General features: G+C 47.2%; 1 protein-coding gene across 1 annotated transcript in view; it reads right to left on the bottom strand.

Annotated features, from left to right (window-relative positions):
* Positions 1-228: 228 nt before the first annotated feature.
* Positions 229-14,640, bottom strand: part of ZNF445 (zinc finger protein 445) — a 29,562-nt gene continuing 15,150 nt past the window's right edge. The window contains exons 2-7 of the mRNA XM_046682591.1: positions 12,779-13,347; positions 10,220-10,388; positions 9,786-9,862; positions 9,355-9,481; positions 8,751-8,855; positions 229-7,769 (exon numbers count right to left, since the gene is read on the bottom strand). Of these exons, the coding sequence (XP_046538547.1) occupies positions 5,608-7,769; positions 8,751-8,855; positions 9,355-9,481; positions 9,786-9,862; positions 10,220-10,388; positions 12,779-13,216 (3,078 nt within the window). The 5' untranslated portion in view covers positions 13,217-13,347 and the 3' untranslated portion in view covers positions 229-5,607. The remainder of the gene's footprint in view (positions 7,770-8,750; positions 8,856-9,354; positions 9,482-9,785; positions 9,863-10,219; positions 10,389-12,778; positions 13,348-14,640) is intronic.

Here is a 14,640-nt window from a genome sequence, read left to right as displayed (position 1 = left end):
GAGGTTAAGAGAGAGTTTATTATTCACATGAGGCTCCCTAGGGAGAGCATGACAGGCACCCAAGCCAGTCGGTTTGCCTTGACTCAAAGGAGGAGCATGCGGCTCTGGTTTTTATTGTGGTTAGGGGTGAGGGTTCCAGGGCAAGGAAAAAAGCCAGGGTTTGCACAAACTCCCCCTCAGGTGCTGAGAGGGTGTGCCTGGGCTTTCTTATCAGCTCAGCCAGATGTGAGGCAAAATGGGGAGCAGGAGGGCTTGAAAGCTATCATCAAAAATGGGGTCAGAGTCTGGAGGGAATTGTGCTAAGCAAAATAAGCCAGACTGAGAAAGACAAACACTGTATGATTCCACTCATACGCGGAATATAAACAAACACATGGACAAGGAAACAGTTCAGTGGTTACCAGGGGAAGGCGGGTTGGAGGAGGACACGGGGGGTAAAGGGGAGCACTTATTTGGTGACAGTCAAGAAATAATGTACAACTGACATTTCACGATATAAACTATTATGAACCTCAAAAAAAAAAAAATGGGGTCAGACTCTACTACAGTTCCCCCAGTCCTGGGGTCGTAGCTGCTTCTCAGTTACTGCCTCCAGGATACCTTAGCATTTTCTTTTTGCCTTTTTAGTTACTTAGATATTTATCTAGCGACAGCTTCTTTGTCAGTTCCTCTTGTTAAAATCACTGATATGGTTCTGGCTCCTGACACAAAACCTCTTTGTTGTTCTTAGCATGGTTAGCATTAATTTAAAAGGTGTGCTAGTTGGTACATAAACGTTTACTCACCTTTCCTGATCTACCTAACAAACTGCAGTGGCTGACTAAGCGTCTCTGTCCACAGGATCCCATTTCTTAAACTTACAAGTCTATAGCTTCTGGGTTCACTTGTTATTTTTAGGCAAGGAGGAATTAAAAGAAATAGAGCTTATAATTTCCTGTAAACTGCATGTCTTGGAGATCACACGTCAATACATGAACATCCTCCTTCTTTTTAACAGTGGCATGGTATTCCATCAGATACACCCACCTGTTGAACCATTCCTTTACTGACAGCCATTTGCGTTGCTCCTGATCTTTGCAGGTGAGGGAACTGAGACCTCGAGAGATTAAGTGGTTCACTCTAAGTAACATCACACAAATGGCAGAGCCAGAATTTCTATAAAATCATAAAATGTCAGAGCCAAACCTTAAGAATATTTTTATTTTTAAATATTTTAAGCAAACAGTTAAAAAAAAGAATCTGCCACACTATCCTGTTAAATCAACATGCTGACCCATCTACACCATTTTTTAAAACAAAATCAAACACACCTGAAGCCCACATGTACCCTCCCTGATTCCATCAGCAGCTCCCACCCAGGGGAGGCAGAGCACGACTTTCACACATCATTCCAATGCATGATTTTATACAATCTTAGTTCATATAATTAGAATCCACAGGAAATACATTATTGTCAAAACAATAACACCACTGTTTACCCTCTGCCAATAACACTTACATGCCAGCCACTATTCTAAGCCTTTACATGCATTACTTCATTAACCACCCCCCGCCCCAATCACCCTGTGAAGTCGGGACTACTATTCCATTTTACAGAAAAAGTGAAACACAAGTAAGTTTAAACAATGTGCCCATAGATACACGGTATGTTTAACTTTACATAAATGGTATATTGGATATAGCTTCTGCAACTTTCTCAGCATTTCTGATTTATCTGTGTTGAAATATGTAATTCCAGTTCTTTCACATTCACTTCCCAAAGTACCAAAAACAACCCATTTATTTATCTGCTTTTCTGTTGATGGAAATTTAGGCTTGTCCCAATCTTGCTACCTAAACAATACTGCAATCAACAATCCTATGCACATCTCCTTCTTCACGTGGAGTTCTTCTAGGGTTTATCAGGAGTAGAATCATTGGGTGGTAGAGTGTACACAACTTTACAAAATTTTGCAAATTGCTTGGCACAGCAGTTGTCACAATTTCCACTCCCACAGCAGTGAGTTCCCATTGTTCCACACACTTACCCACACTAGGACTTTTAAAAATTTGCCAACTTGATGAGTGTGAGATGGTCCATAGTAATTTACATTTCCTGTGCTTGCTTCTCCTCACAACTCTGGGCTGACAAGTCTCTGTTAGCAAACGTGGGGCCGACCACACTGAAGAGGTGGCTGACAGCCCGTCTGATGCCCACTCCTCTCTGTGGAGTTCCAGCCCATCTGGCTCTCCCCAGCTGCCCCTAGGGAGCAAGAGAAGGCTGTGCAGGGCCAGAAGAAGCCTGAATGTTCTCCAGGCCAGGATAGGGGTATTTGATGAGAACTGTGGGCTGGGGCAGTGAAAAACTGTCAACTGGAGCCATATGGCTCAGAACCACCCACAGCTGGGTTCCTAACTAGCAGGAGTACACTTGTGGGTGGCCTCCAGTCAACATTTCACTCAGGGCCTTTTCAAAAAACTCCAATCCTGACTTCGCTGAACTGACTTCAGTTCTATATTCCTTAACAACGACAATGTTATGCAAAATTTCCTCTGCACAGCAAACAGACAAATGAACAGCCTACCCTGGCCTCCAGTGCGCTTAGCCCGGCTGCAGCGGGAGGCACAACTGTTGGAAACCCAAATATCACCTAACAGAGCAGGATACTGGCACCAGGAGTGGTGGGGGCAGGGGAGAGGGCTCAGAGGGATGGGGGTCAGGAAGGGCTGGGCCTTGAGAGTGAGGACCTGGGCCAGCATGGATCGGGGTGTGGCACTCCAGGCGAAGGGAGACAGCACAAGGCAGGCCAGGCCAGGGAGGTTCAGGGAAGGACAACGAAGTCAAATCCAACACTGATTACACCAAAAGGTTTACCAGTTAGCTCCAAGTAGGTAGGTGTTTCTTTTTCCTTTTAGCTAATCTGTATTTACTAACATTTCTATCATGATCACATATTACCCATATAATTAAAATTATTTAGAAACAGGTTATTTAGCAGATTGCATCAGTATAATCACAAACATTAATGGCTCGCCTCAGTATAGAGGGATTTCTGTTGACTTTTATTTCATTCTTTGTACATTTTAAAATTTGATTTGAACGTTTAAAAATAAGTATATCTCATTTTATAAAAATGGCAGTAAAAATTCCCTTATTGGGACAGGAACTCTGTGAGGTGCCAGGTGGCACAAGAGAAAAGGGGTATTTCTGTGGTTGCAGCATCAGCTGATGGGAGCAGGGAGCTGCAGCTCTGTGAGGTCTCTGGTCTTACAGATCAGCCACCTAACCCAGAGCCCCAGGAAACCAAGCCCTCTTTCGCCAATCTCAGGAGTCAGGTAGCATAGCCAGTTACTCAAATTTTACACATGAGGAAATAAGCGCAGATGTGCAGTGACCTGCCCAAGATCATCCTGCCAAGAAAAGGCACACTGAGCCTGGAATCCAGCTCTGATGACCCCAAGGCCCTTCCCACAACCCTGGGCCCTCAACACATGTGACTCTGGTCCCTGCCCAGCTACTTCTAGCGCCAGTTTTTGGCACGGTGACAGTGATGGGACACCAGATTCCAGGCTGCAGCAGGTGCTGCTGTAGGAAGCAAGAGAGAGGCAGAGCCAAGAGGACCAAACCTTCCCGAGTACAAAGCTGAATGGGCAGCAGAACACCAACAGATGCTGCCCCAGTATCTCTCTCCACTACCCCCTGCCCATCCCACGTGACATCACCACACAGCGTCAGAGCTGTCACTTTCACCTGCCCCTGACAATCCAGAGAGGGTAAGATTACCCATACTCTACTAAAGAGGGCATGTCCAAGTTGGTTTCTTCTCAGTACAAGAAACAGCCTGCCCCAGGAGCGTGCCCCTGCTCACAGCAGTAAATGGAGTCTGAGACAGTACTCTACTACTGGGCAAGACATTTGTTCTGATATTTATAATCTGAGCTCTTCAATAAACAGAAGCAATGACTACTGACATAAACTTTAGAAATACCAATCCTTTACCCTTACATCACTGAGCTGATTCTTGCTTTTCGCTTCAACACGAGTGGGCAAGTGCAAGGGGGTGCCTCCCACACCAGGCCACCTTTTCTCCTGAGGGCCTCATACACATGAACTGGTACCTTTGGGTTGAACTCAATGCCACCAGCAGACCCAATGCATGGAGAAGGCTACACGAAGGTAAGAGGATGCTGCAGGGTGCAGAGGTCAGAGATACAACACAATAATCAAGTGTTTACATCTGCTGAGAGCTGAAGGTCTTGTACCAAATTCAGACACGGGCAGGGCGGGGTTGGGGGAGTCCCATTCATGGAAACTGGGAGCAGGGATAACTGCATAAAACTCTTTCAGCCACCGAATTTTACTGAATCCTTAGGTCTGTGGTTAACCCTTGTGAAATGTAATACAGATTCAGACCACACAGTCCTCAACTCAAAACTGTCCAAAAGCTCCCTACCTCCCTTTGAGGCACCCCAAGGCCCAGCGAAGACCCATGATCCTCACACGGGTTGGCCCTCCACCTCTCTTCCAGCTGGCACACTCCACTTTAGCCCAAGGGCCTCCCTGCCATTCCCTGAGGACACCAGACAAGACCCCACCTCCTGTGCCTAGATCTAGAGACCGACAGGCTCACTTCCTGACCTCCTTTAGGTCTTTGCTCAAATTTCACCGTCTCAGTTAAGGCCCTCCCCGATCAGCCTATTTAAAATCACAACCCACCTCCCAATCCAGCACTCCCTCTCCATCTTCTCTGATTCATTTTGTCCACAACACACATCACCATCCAAAATACCATATCTATCTCATTTGTTTATTGTCTGTAAAGATCCAAGACGGCAGATGTTTTCTGTCTGTTCCAGTCACTGCTGGGTCTCTGGCACACATAACAGTGCCTGGCATACGGGAGGTGCTCAGCACATTTCCTTTAACAGATGGACCACTGCTGTTGTGCACACCTGTGGGACAGAGACGGCGACGGGGCACTGGTAGAGCTCCATTCTCCAGGTGATCGAGCCCAGCACCCTGCTCTCCTCCGCTGGCTGCTGAGACAACTCTATGCCCACAGCAGATATCCAAAGCCAGCTGTGAAGGCTAAAGCCATGCCAGAACTTTCCAGGAGGCATCTAGGGAGACAAGGAGGAGTTCTCTCTGCTGCTGCTTGAAAGGTCAAACAGAATGGGCACCATCACAGGCCAAACTCAAAGAGAAACTTAGGATCCAAGTGGCCCCTTCCCAGCAGCCACAGCCTACCAGGCCACAGACATTCTGTCGAACCACAAAGGGCAATGGTCTCTTTAAAGTCCTTTAGAGTTATGGAAGGAGATACAGAATAACCTTTAGAGTTATGGAAGGAGACCTGGCTGGGGGAGCTCCAGGCCATTGTGCAAAGGCCATGCCTGGGGGCCCAAGCCTCCAGAAGGACCCCAACGAACAAGCTGCTGCTCTTCCCCAGCATCTCATTTTCCAGCAGGTAGGAGGCTGGATGCCTTGAGTTTTTGAAGCCTCAAGATTCTCTGCCACTAGCTTCCCAAACAGAAAGGCCTTTGTGAAGGTTTTCCCTGCACTGCCTACAATTATGAGCTCTCCAGCAGGGCAGTTAGGATCCCCTCACCCCATTGTCAGGCCCCAAGTTAATCTCCACTATGTTTTTTCATATGCCGAGCCAAATTTGAAGTCCACCTGAAGGTCTTCCCACACTCTCTGCATTTGAATGGCCTCTCTCGAGTGTGAAATCTCGCATGGTTAATGAGTTGTGAGCTCTTCTTAAAAATTTTCCCACATGTGCTACATTTGTGGCACTTTTTTCCAACGGGTGTGTTCTGGAGTCCAGCGAGCCTGGAGCTCTGGTCACAAGCTTCCTCACAATCTTTAAGGGGCTTCTCCCCACTTGGTTTTAACTCCTGTGAACTCACCCCTGTATCATGGCAGGACGACAACCCAGCCAGGCTGCCTTCAGACTGTGCCGCTCTAGTGTGCCTTCGCTGATGAATGCAGAGGGTTTGTCTCCCAATGAAATTTTTCCCACACCACTGACATTTAAAAGGTCTCTCTTTAGTGTGGATTCTCTGATGATTAACAAGGCGATAATTTCTATCGTAAGATTTCCCACACAGATTACATTTATAGCGCTTCTCTCCACTGTGTATTCCCTTATGATCTAACAGAGATCGTTTACGTGTAAAGGTTTTCCCACATTCTTGGCACCAAAAACGTTTCTCGCCAGTGAGGATTTGTGGCTGTAGTTCTGGAGTGTTTCCACTTTCATGGTACTTGTACTGCTTTTCCAAAGCGTGAATCCTCTGATGTCGGGAGAAGTTAGAACTCCATCTGAAAGCTTTCCCACACTCCTTGCACTTATAAGGCCTCTCTCTGGTGTGAATCCTCTGATGGATGAGGAGAAATGAGTGATTACGGAAGGCTCTGCCACACTGGCTGCATTTGTAGGGCTCCTCCGTGGTGCCCTCAGGAACCTGGAACGCTCTGTCCTGACTGAGAGATGGCCCATCCTTAGGTTTCCTCTTAAGGGCGTGCTGCTTCTTATGAACAATAAACGTTGTCCTATGACTAAATTCTTTCGCACATTCACTACATCGGTATGGTTTATCCCCTGTGTGAGTTATCTGATGATCAACAAGAGATTTCTTGCGAGTAAAAGTCTTCCCGCACTGCTGACACGGGAAAGCTTTCTCCGCGGTGGGGGCGCTCTGGGGCTCACTGCAGCTGGAAGTCTGCCTCAAGCCTTCCCCACGCTCGTTTTGACTATAGAACTGTTCTTCTTGGTGCTGTCTCACATGACGAGTAAAGTTTGACCTCCACCTAAAGGTTTTCCTACACTTGGTACATTTATAGGGCTTCTCCTGGGTGTGAATTCTTTGATGTTCAAGAACATATGATTTACAGTGGAAGGATTTCCTACACTGGCTACAGTCAAAGAGTTTCTCCCCACTTTGGTCTCTAAAATGATGATCAAATCCTGAGCCATGAGTGAGAACTTCCTCACACTGATTTGATTCAAGAAATTTCTGCTTAGCGTGGGTTTCCTGGTGCAGACGATAGGCAGACATGCGTCGGAAAGCTTTGTCACATAGACTACACTTATAAGGTTTCACACCCGTGTGAATTTTCTCATGTCGCACACAGTTTGAGCTCCACCTGAAGGCCTTCCCACACACCCTACATTTAAATGGTTTCTCCTGCGTGTGAAGTCTCTGATGACATGCAAGATGGTAGCTATTACGGAAGGTCCTCCCACAGTCACTGCACTTATACAATGTCGCGGCTGGGTGAAGATTCTGCCCATGCTGGTGATGAGAGCTAAGGCTGAAGTCTTTTCCATGCGCATCCTTCATATTCCCTTTTAGTCCACCATGAATTCTCTGATGCAGGCTGAACCCGCCAATCGTGAGTCTGAGCCCTTTCCCATAATCTTTGTAGTCACAGTGGTATGAACTCCCTCTAAAGTGTCTGCCATGGCCATGTTTAAGAGATCGCTTCCTTCTGGGAACTCTCAAATAGGTAACATGTTTTAGATTAAGACTATTACTTCTTCCTGATCCTTCAAATTCTTTTCTTGCCCTGTGACTGAAATTGGTCTCTTCTTTCTTAACTCTCTCTTTTACAGGGTTTCCACACTGCTCCTTTAACCTGCTCTTCTGTTCAAAAGATTCTCTGAGCCCTGTTCCCTCAGAAACACTTGTTGCATGACATCCTGATGGCACAGCTAAGGTTTCTGCTTCTTGCAAAGGTTCGTGTTTTAAGATGAACTTGTTCGTTTTAATCTGGAGCTCATCTCCTGACACAAAACAAAAACACAAGAGAATGTATTCTTCCCACCCCTGGAACCGGAGAAAGCACCAAGGGATAAAAAAATGCCGTGAACTTGGGTGGTGAGGCTTTTGCCTGACTGCCAATACCATTCCAAATAGTTAGGGATAAAGCAAAACATGGACAAGTATCCCAAATGACAGGGGAGGAGGAGAAGCAAGATGGGCACAGGAGCTAGACATATGCAGAATCACATTCAGTTGAAAAATTAAAAAGGTTGAGAGGGGAGTGTTAAACAGCAAGAGAGGGGAGAGGAATCACAGCATAAGAGCCTGATAGGAAGGTCCCCAAAAACCGAGGGGTGGGGCTCCAAGGAGGGCTGGCTCAAAGGACTGGAGATCAAGATTGTCATGGGGGAGGGAACAGGAAAAGAAGAGGAGGAGGAGTAGGATGAGGGCTCCAAAGAACAGAAAGGGGAGGGTATGGGGGATTCAGCGAGAGTGTAGCAAAGGGCTGAAGAGGAGCATCAATAAAAGGAAAAGAGAAATGGTGAAGCCCTCCAGTGGGCAAGAACTGGTACTGAGAGAGCCACTGGGGAAGGGGCAGGGCCAGAAACAAATGTCTAATGGGCCAGTCTGGAGGGGAGAAGTCCAGGGGCCCAGCACTTCTTAGCAAGACCATTAAGGATCTTCCTTATGCAAACAATGGAGTAAGTTCTCCATCATTTACTTAGTGTAAAAGACCTTCAAAAGAGAAGAGGAGGGGCCGGCCCAGTGGCGCAGTGGTTAAGTTCACACATTCCACTTCTCGGCGGCCCGGGGTTCGCAGGTTCAGATCCCGGGTGCGGACATGGCACCGCTTGGCAAAAGCCATGCTGTGGTAGGCATCCCATGTATAAAGCAGAGGAAGACTGGCAGCAGTTAGCTCAGGGCTAATCTTCCTCAAAAAAAAAAAAGAGAGAAGAGGAGATGCAGGAGGAGCAGGATCTGGTAGGTTCTCTGGAACTCACCTGCAGGAGTGGCACCTGGATTCCCCTTAGCTCCCTGGATATTCAGGCCCCACGGCTCCCTTGCCTCCAACCAGGAGATCAGAGCAGGTTTGGTGAATGGCCCCACTGTAGAAGAGAAGGGGAGGGGATGGGAAGGTAGATGAATCATACAGAACTACTCTCCAGGACCCTCTCAGGCCTGAGGTCCTAGTCGGGAAGGGGGAAAGGCCAGGGAGGGAGGTGGAAGAAGCCACAGCAGGAGGCCCAGACAGCCATTTCTAAAGCCTCAAGCAGAGACAAGTTGCAGCCAAAAGGATCATGAGGATTCTCTGGAGGTGGGAACCACATGACAGCTCAACCAGTTAAATCAGCCAACGTTTTCTGGATGCTTAAATGGACTAGGAACTTGATATGTGTTACTTTTAATTTTTGTAATAACCCGGCATGACAGATATTATTATCCCCATTTTTCAAGAGAGGAGACTGAGGTGATAGATTAAGTGATTTGGTCAGTAGTTACAGAGCCAGGATCTAAACCCAGGACAGGCCCCTTTCTATGTACCATCAAGAAAACTAAGAAGGCAGAAGTAAAGGTGGTAGAAGCATGGGGACAACGATGCCTTACCCAAAGAAGCCATATTCCCATAATTCTCCAGCATCACATCCCGGTACAGGTTCCTCTGAGCAAAGTCCAGCCATCCCCACTCATCCTGGGAGAAGGTCACCTCCACATCCTTGAAAGTCATAGCCTCCTGAAAAAACACAGTCCTACAGTGCTACACCCTAGAGCTGGTCCACAGCTCCTGGCTTGTAGGAGAGGATGGGGAAATGGGGCTGGCTCTGAGTGAGTACAGGATGGGTCTGGTGAGGGTGAGAGAGAAGACTATTACCCAGCAGAAGAGCTCTGGGCTCAAGAGGGGTACTCTGGTCTCTGGGACATAGGTCCTGGGTGTGAGGTCACTGGACAGAGAGGACCCAGGATGAGGGGGAGCTACAGCTACTCCATTCGGCAGCAACGATGGGATGTCAAGAAGGACTGAAAGTCTGGTGGCTCACCTGAGGCTCAGCTGTCACCTGGTCTCCTGAGCACCCCTCTCTCTGAGAAAGAGCAGGCACCTGGGCAGCAGAAGAGTCTGAAGGGGAAGAAAGAACCATGAGAGAGGGCAGCCCAGTTCTTGGCACCCCACTGAGAAGCCCACTCTTGCCCCCACACAGAGGTTTCCTGGGCCCAGGAGCAGGTATGGACTGTTGTTAAACACCCATTTCACATTTCCCCAGTGTCGGCTGGGGAGTGGGGAGTGGGGAGTGGAAGGTGCAATGGGAGGAGGAGCTAGGCAGACAACGGTCACAGAAGGGACAGAAAGGACACAGAGCTAAGGGCCAGGACAGAAAAAGATTCTCGTGAGAGGACAGATAGTGAAAAGACAACATTATAGGAAACTTGGGAAGGATGGCATAAGGCTGGGGTCTTAGGGCCAGGCAGCGAGTACCGGATTGCCCAGCCAGGAAGTCACGCACTCCTATTTCATAGGGAGGCTCCAGGTGGTCCCCCAGAGCAGAGCTGCTCCTGAGAGGTGAAGCAGGGGGCCATATCTGTGCGGCTCGCAGGGCTCCTGTACCCATCCAATGCACATCTGGGCTCTGGGCAGGGGCTGGGTCCTGGCAAGAAGAAAATGTGGTGAGAGGATCCCCATGGGAATCAGAAAGCAAACTCAGAGAAGAGGCCACATGGCCAATCCCTAAAGGGCAGAGGTCCGGGGTAGGGAGAGTGAGGGCCTTTATTATCTACAGGTAGATGGAAAAGGAGGAAGAAGCCCAGGGAGGACCCCCTCACCCCTCAGCCTCCCTGGGCTCTCATGCGGGCCATGGAGGAGACAGGTGGAGCCAGACTCCAGCTCGACATTAAAAAGCAGCTGGCAGGTCAGTAACAGCACTGCTACTGCTACGGTGACAGCTCCCCAACAGCCCTCAGCCCCCATCCCTAGCCTGAAACTTAGAAATGAAAGAGAAGAAATTTATCCCTGGGAATTAAAGTGATAATGGTTCACAGCAGAGATGCAGTTGAATAATGTCTACCAAGTATCAGGCACTGCTCTGGGCACCGGCACGCAAAGTGACCTCACAGAGGCAGGGTGGCTCCCAGGCTGCACTGCACACCTGCCGGAAATGGTAGCACTGCTAGAGAGGCAATGCTAATTGTGACGGTCAGCCAGGGAACCAGAAAGGCGAAGTCTCAGGTACAAAAAATGGCAGTGCCCATTCAAGCAGAGACCTGGAAAGAGGAGGCCTTTGCCCAGAGATTTCAAGTAGTTCTGGTCTCTGAGGCAAGGCCATGCCTGATGTAGAAATGAGTATGGGAAGCTACTGCCAACGAACTTCAAGGTTTTCTGGTCCTGTGGCCAAGACGTTCTCTATGCTGATAGGGACGAATCTTAGCCTAAGGCCATTAAACATCTGATCAGATAAAGCTACAGACTAAAGACGATACACTCATCACAGTGTTTTATCTCCTGTTCCTCCCAAACTCTACCCAAGGGAGAATAAAGAAACAATAAGAATATTGTGGCACAGCCAAATGAGTTTATGAACAAACTTCCTCAGGCACTGGTTTCTCACATTTTGGCAATTTCGATGAACCACAGCATGATTCTGTAACTTTATATGCATCTTGAATATTTCTGTTCATTTTTCAGAATTTGGGAGGCTTTCTCCCAGACCCTGTTTTTTGTTTTCTAATTTCTAACTAGCTTTCACCCAGGTAATTGCTGGTTGGCTTTATGCTCATCTGATAATGTTTTCATGGATTTTTTAAACCTTACATCTAGCTCTAAATGAGTTGAATAAAACCAAGCCACAATTTTGTGCCTACCATATACCTTATTTACTTTAATAAATCATTTTTAGATCCTTTTGAACACCTCAATGTTTTGGTAAAAATGATAAACGCTCTTTTACAAATTTAAAAATAGTGCCCAACGTTGAGCAAAGAGGCTTTCTTTTTTAATAGTCACACCTTGTATTGATTTCTTACCATTTACTGCTGGTAGACCATGTTCAGATGTGTTACTTGATTGACTTAACTCTATACTGTTTGGGGGAGAAGTATGCCAAATATGTTTCAGGAATCTTAAAAGTAACTTTGATTTATGCAGAATCATACATGTAGAATTACACATATTCTTATAGGAATAACAATTTTAAAGAAGCCTACAAAAACGGCAAATGCTCTTTTAAAAGAACATTCCGCAGATACAGGCAGTACTGAGAAGCTCGCCCGTCTTGGGCAGAAGAGGCAGGAAGCGTGCGCTTTAACTGACCCGCTGCCCTGCTGCCAGCACCCAGACTGTCAGTTCTGACTCCCAGCAGCAAGGCCAGGGCCAGATGCATCGCACGGTAGGCGGTGAAATACATACTGAACAAATGCTCACTGTTAGATGAGTTTTGCATTTCCTTTTCAATAAACTGAGGCTCTGAAAGGAACAACAACAAGGGCAAGAACACTGAGGTTGCAGAATGAAGTCTAAAATTGAGGTCTTCCAACTTCCTAGCCCTTGGTTGCCCCTCAGCCCTCTTCCTCCCTCCTGCCCTCGCAAAGAACAAATTCTCAAAAGCTTACTGAGAAAGAAGCAATAAGGTACATGCAGACTGCTCCTCCAGGTCTTCACATGTACTCAGATGCCAAGGGTCCTGACTCAAACCCTCCCCATTCAAAAGACAGCATCCCTACTTTACAGGTCAATATCAAGCTTAAACGAGACAATATGTAGAGATGTACTTTGTATGCTGTAAGTCACTGTGTCCAAAAACTCATTGCTGTTACCCATGCCTATTTGCTGACCCTCTTCCCGGAGCTAACAGTCCTCTGGGAAGGCGGGACAGACTGCCTGCTAAAAGGTCCAGTTCTCAGATGCTCAGGTGCCATGGGAATGAGAAGGGAAGATTTCCCCTAGATCCTCAACTCTGAGGGTTCAGAGGCCCACCCAACCCCAGACAAGCTGGCTCACTGACAGGTGGAGTTCACTGGGCACCACACACTTGCTCACACTCACCCTCTGTGGTGTTCCATCAAGATCCCTCTGCAGCTCCTCCAGCAGGGCCACAGCCTCCCTACCACTCTCAGGGTGATGCAGCTGCACCCATGTCCGGAGCTCCCCAGGCAGGATGCTCAGGAATTGCTCCAGCACCAGCAGCTCCAGGATCTGGGCCTTGGAGAGAACGTCAGGCCTCAGCCACCAGCGGCAGAGCTCCCGGAGCCTGCTCAGAGTCTCCAGGGGCCCAGAAGACTCATGGTAGCGAAGCTGCCTGAAGAGCTGGCGGAACAGCTCCTGACCAGGACGGTTGAGTGTCTGTGGCCTGGCGGCCTGCACTGAAGTGTAGCCTTCATCCTCTTCTTCCTTCTTTACCATCTGAAGGCGCCTTCGCTCCCTTGAAGCCTGGGCCTGAGCTGGATGGATAGCATACCACCTGCCTGGAGGCATCACTCTCATTCAGGGTCTACCCAGCAGAGTGCAAACCAAGTCTGCAGTAGCCGTGTTGCTGCTGGGACCTCAGGATTCTCTTTTCAGCACTGTAGTGGACAATGCCATTTGCTGGGACATCAGCCGTCACTGGCAAGAGACTGAAAGAAGCAATATTACCGTTCAGGAGGGATGTGAGAATGATGGTGCAGTAAGATCCTGTTAGTTGAGATCATCTTTGAATGTATGAGAAGAGGGCGTTTGAGCATTTGTACAGTGGTGCCTTCCAGTATCAAGCAGACCAGGGTAAGACCACCACGAATTGAGGTAAACTAAGAAAATATCCCAGAGTAATAAAATATGTACAGGGCTTGTACGCTAAAAACTACAAATGACTGATGAAAGAAGTCAAAGAAGATCTAAATAAATGGATAGGCATACCATATTCATGTACTGGAAGACTTGACATAGTACACAGACCAATTCTCCCCACAGAGACCTACAGGTTTAATGCTATTCCTATCAAAATCACAGCAGGATTTTTTGTAGACATAGACAAGATTATTCTTAAATTTACGTGGAAAGGCAATGGAACTAGAATAGCTAAAACAATTTTGAAAAATAATAAAGTGTGAGGAGTCAGACTATTCGATTTCAAGACGTATAGCTACAGTAATCAAGACTGTGGTATTGGTGAAGGAAGAAACAAAAATTAATGGAATAGAAAAACCTATAATAGACCCACACAAATATGCCCAAATGATTTTCAATAACAAATGTGATTTTACTAATACTGTAATATAATATTTAAAAATATCTCAGGGGCCGGCCCCATGGCCAAGTGGTTGAGTTCACGTGCTCCACTTCGGCAGCCCAGGGTTTCGCCGGGTCGGATCCTGGGCGCAGACATGGCACCGCTCATCAAGCCAGGCTGAGGCGGCATCCCACATGCCACAACTAGAAGAACTCACAACTGAAAACCCACAACTATGTACCAGGAGGCTTTGGGGAGAAAAAGGAAAAATAAAAAATCTTAAAAAAAAAAAATCTCAAATAAGCAATTCAAAAAGAGTAAAAAAACTACTGATTGGAAACCCCTAAATAACTATGTGACCCACCAATGGGTTACAAACTACAATTTGGAAACTACTAATCCAGCATCCCACTCAACTCCTTATTTCCTTTTATAATTCATCATAATGGAGTGTGTCCAAGGGTTCAAGCCACTATCAGGAGTCAGCAGAGCTTAGTGGAGAGAGTAGAGAATATGAACTAAGACAGACCTGGGTTCAAATCCAGCTCCCTACTTACTAACTTTATGACTATGGATGCATCATTTTATCTCTTAAAATCTGTGTGGCCCTGCTGTATAAAGTGGGGATGGTTGTGAGGCCTAAATAAAAAACTAACTCGGGCACATTCTGGGATCTCAATGAAGGTCTGTTTCTCCACCC

Source organism: Equus quagga, chromosome 1 (genome assembly GCF_021613505.1).
Source record: "Equus quagga isolate Etosha38 chromosome 1, UCLA_HA_Equagga_1.0, whole genome shotgun sequence".
NCBI classification, from domain to species: Eukaryota; Metazoa; Chordata; class Mammalia; order Perissodactyla; family Equidae; genus Equus; species Equus quagga.
Note: the sequence above shows the minus strand (reverse complement) of the source record. Positions and strands in the feature narration are given on the sequence as shown.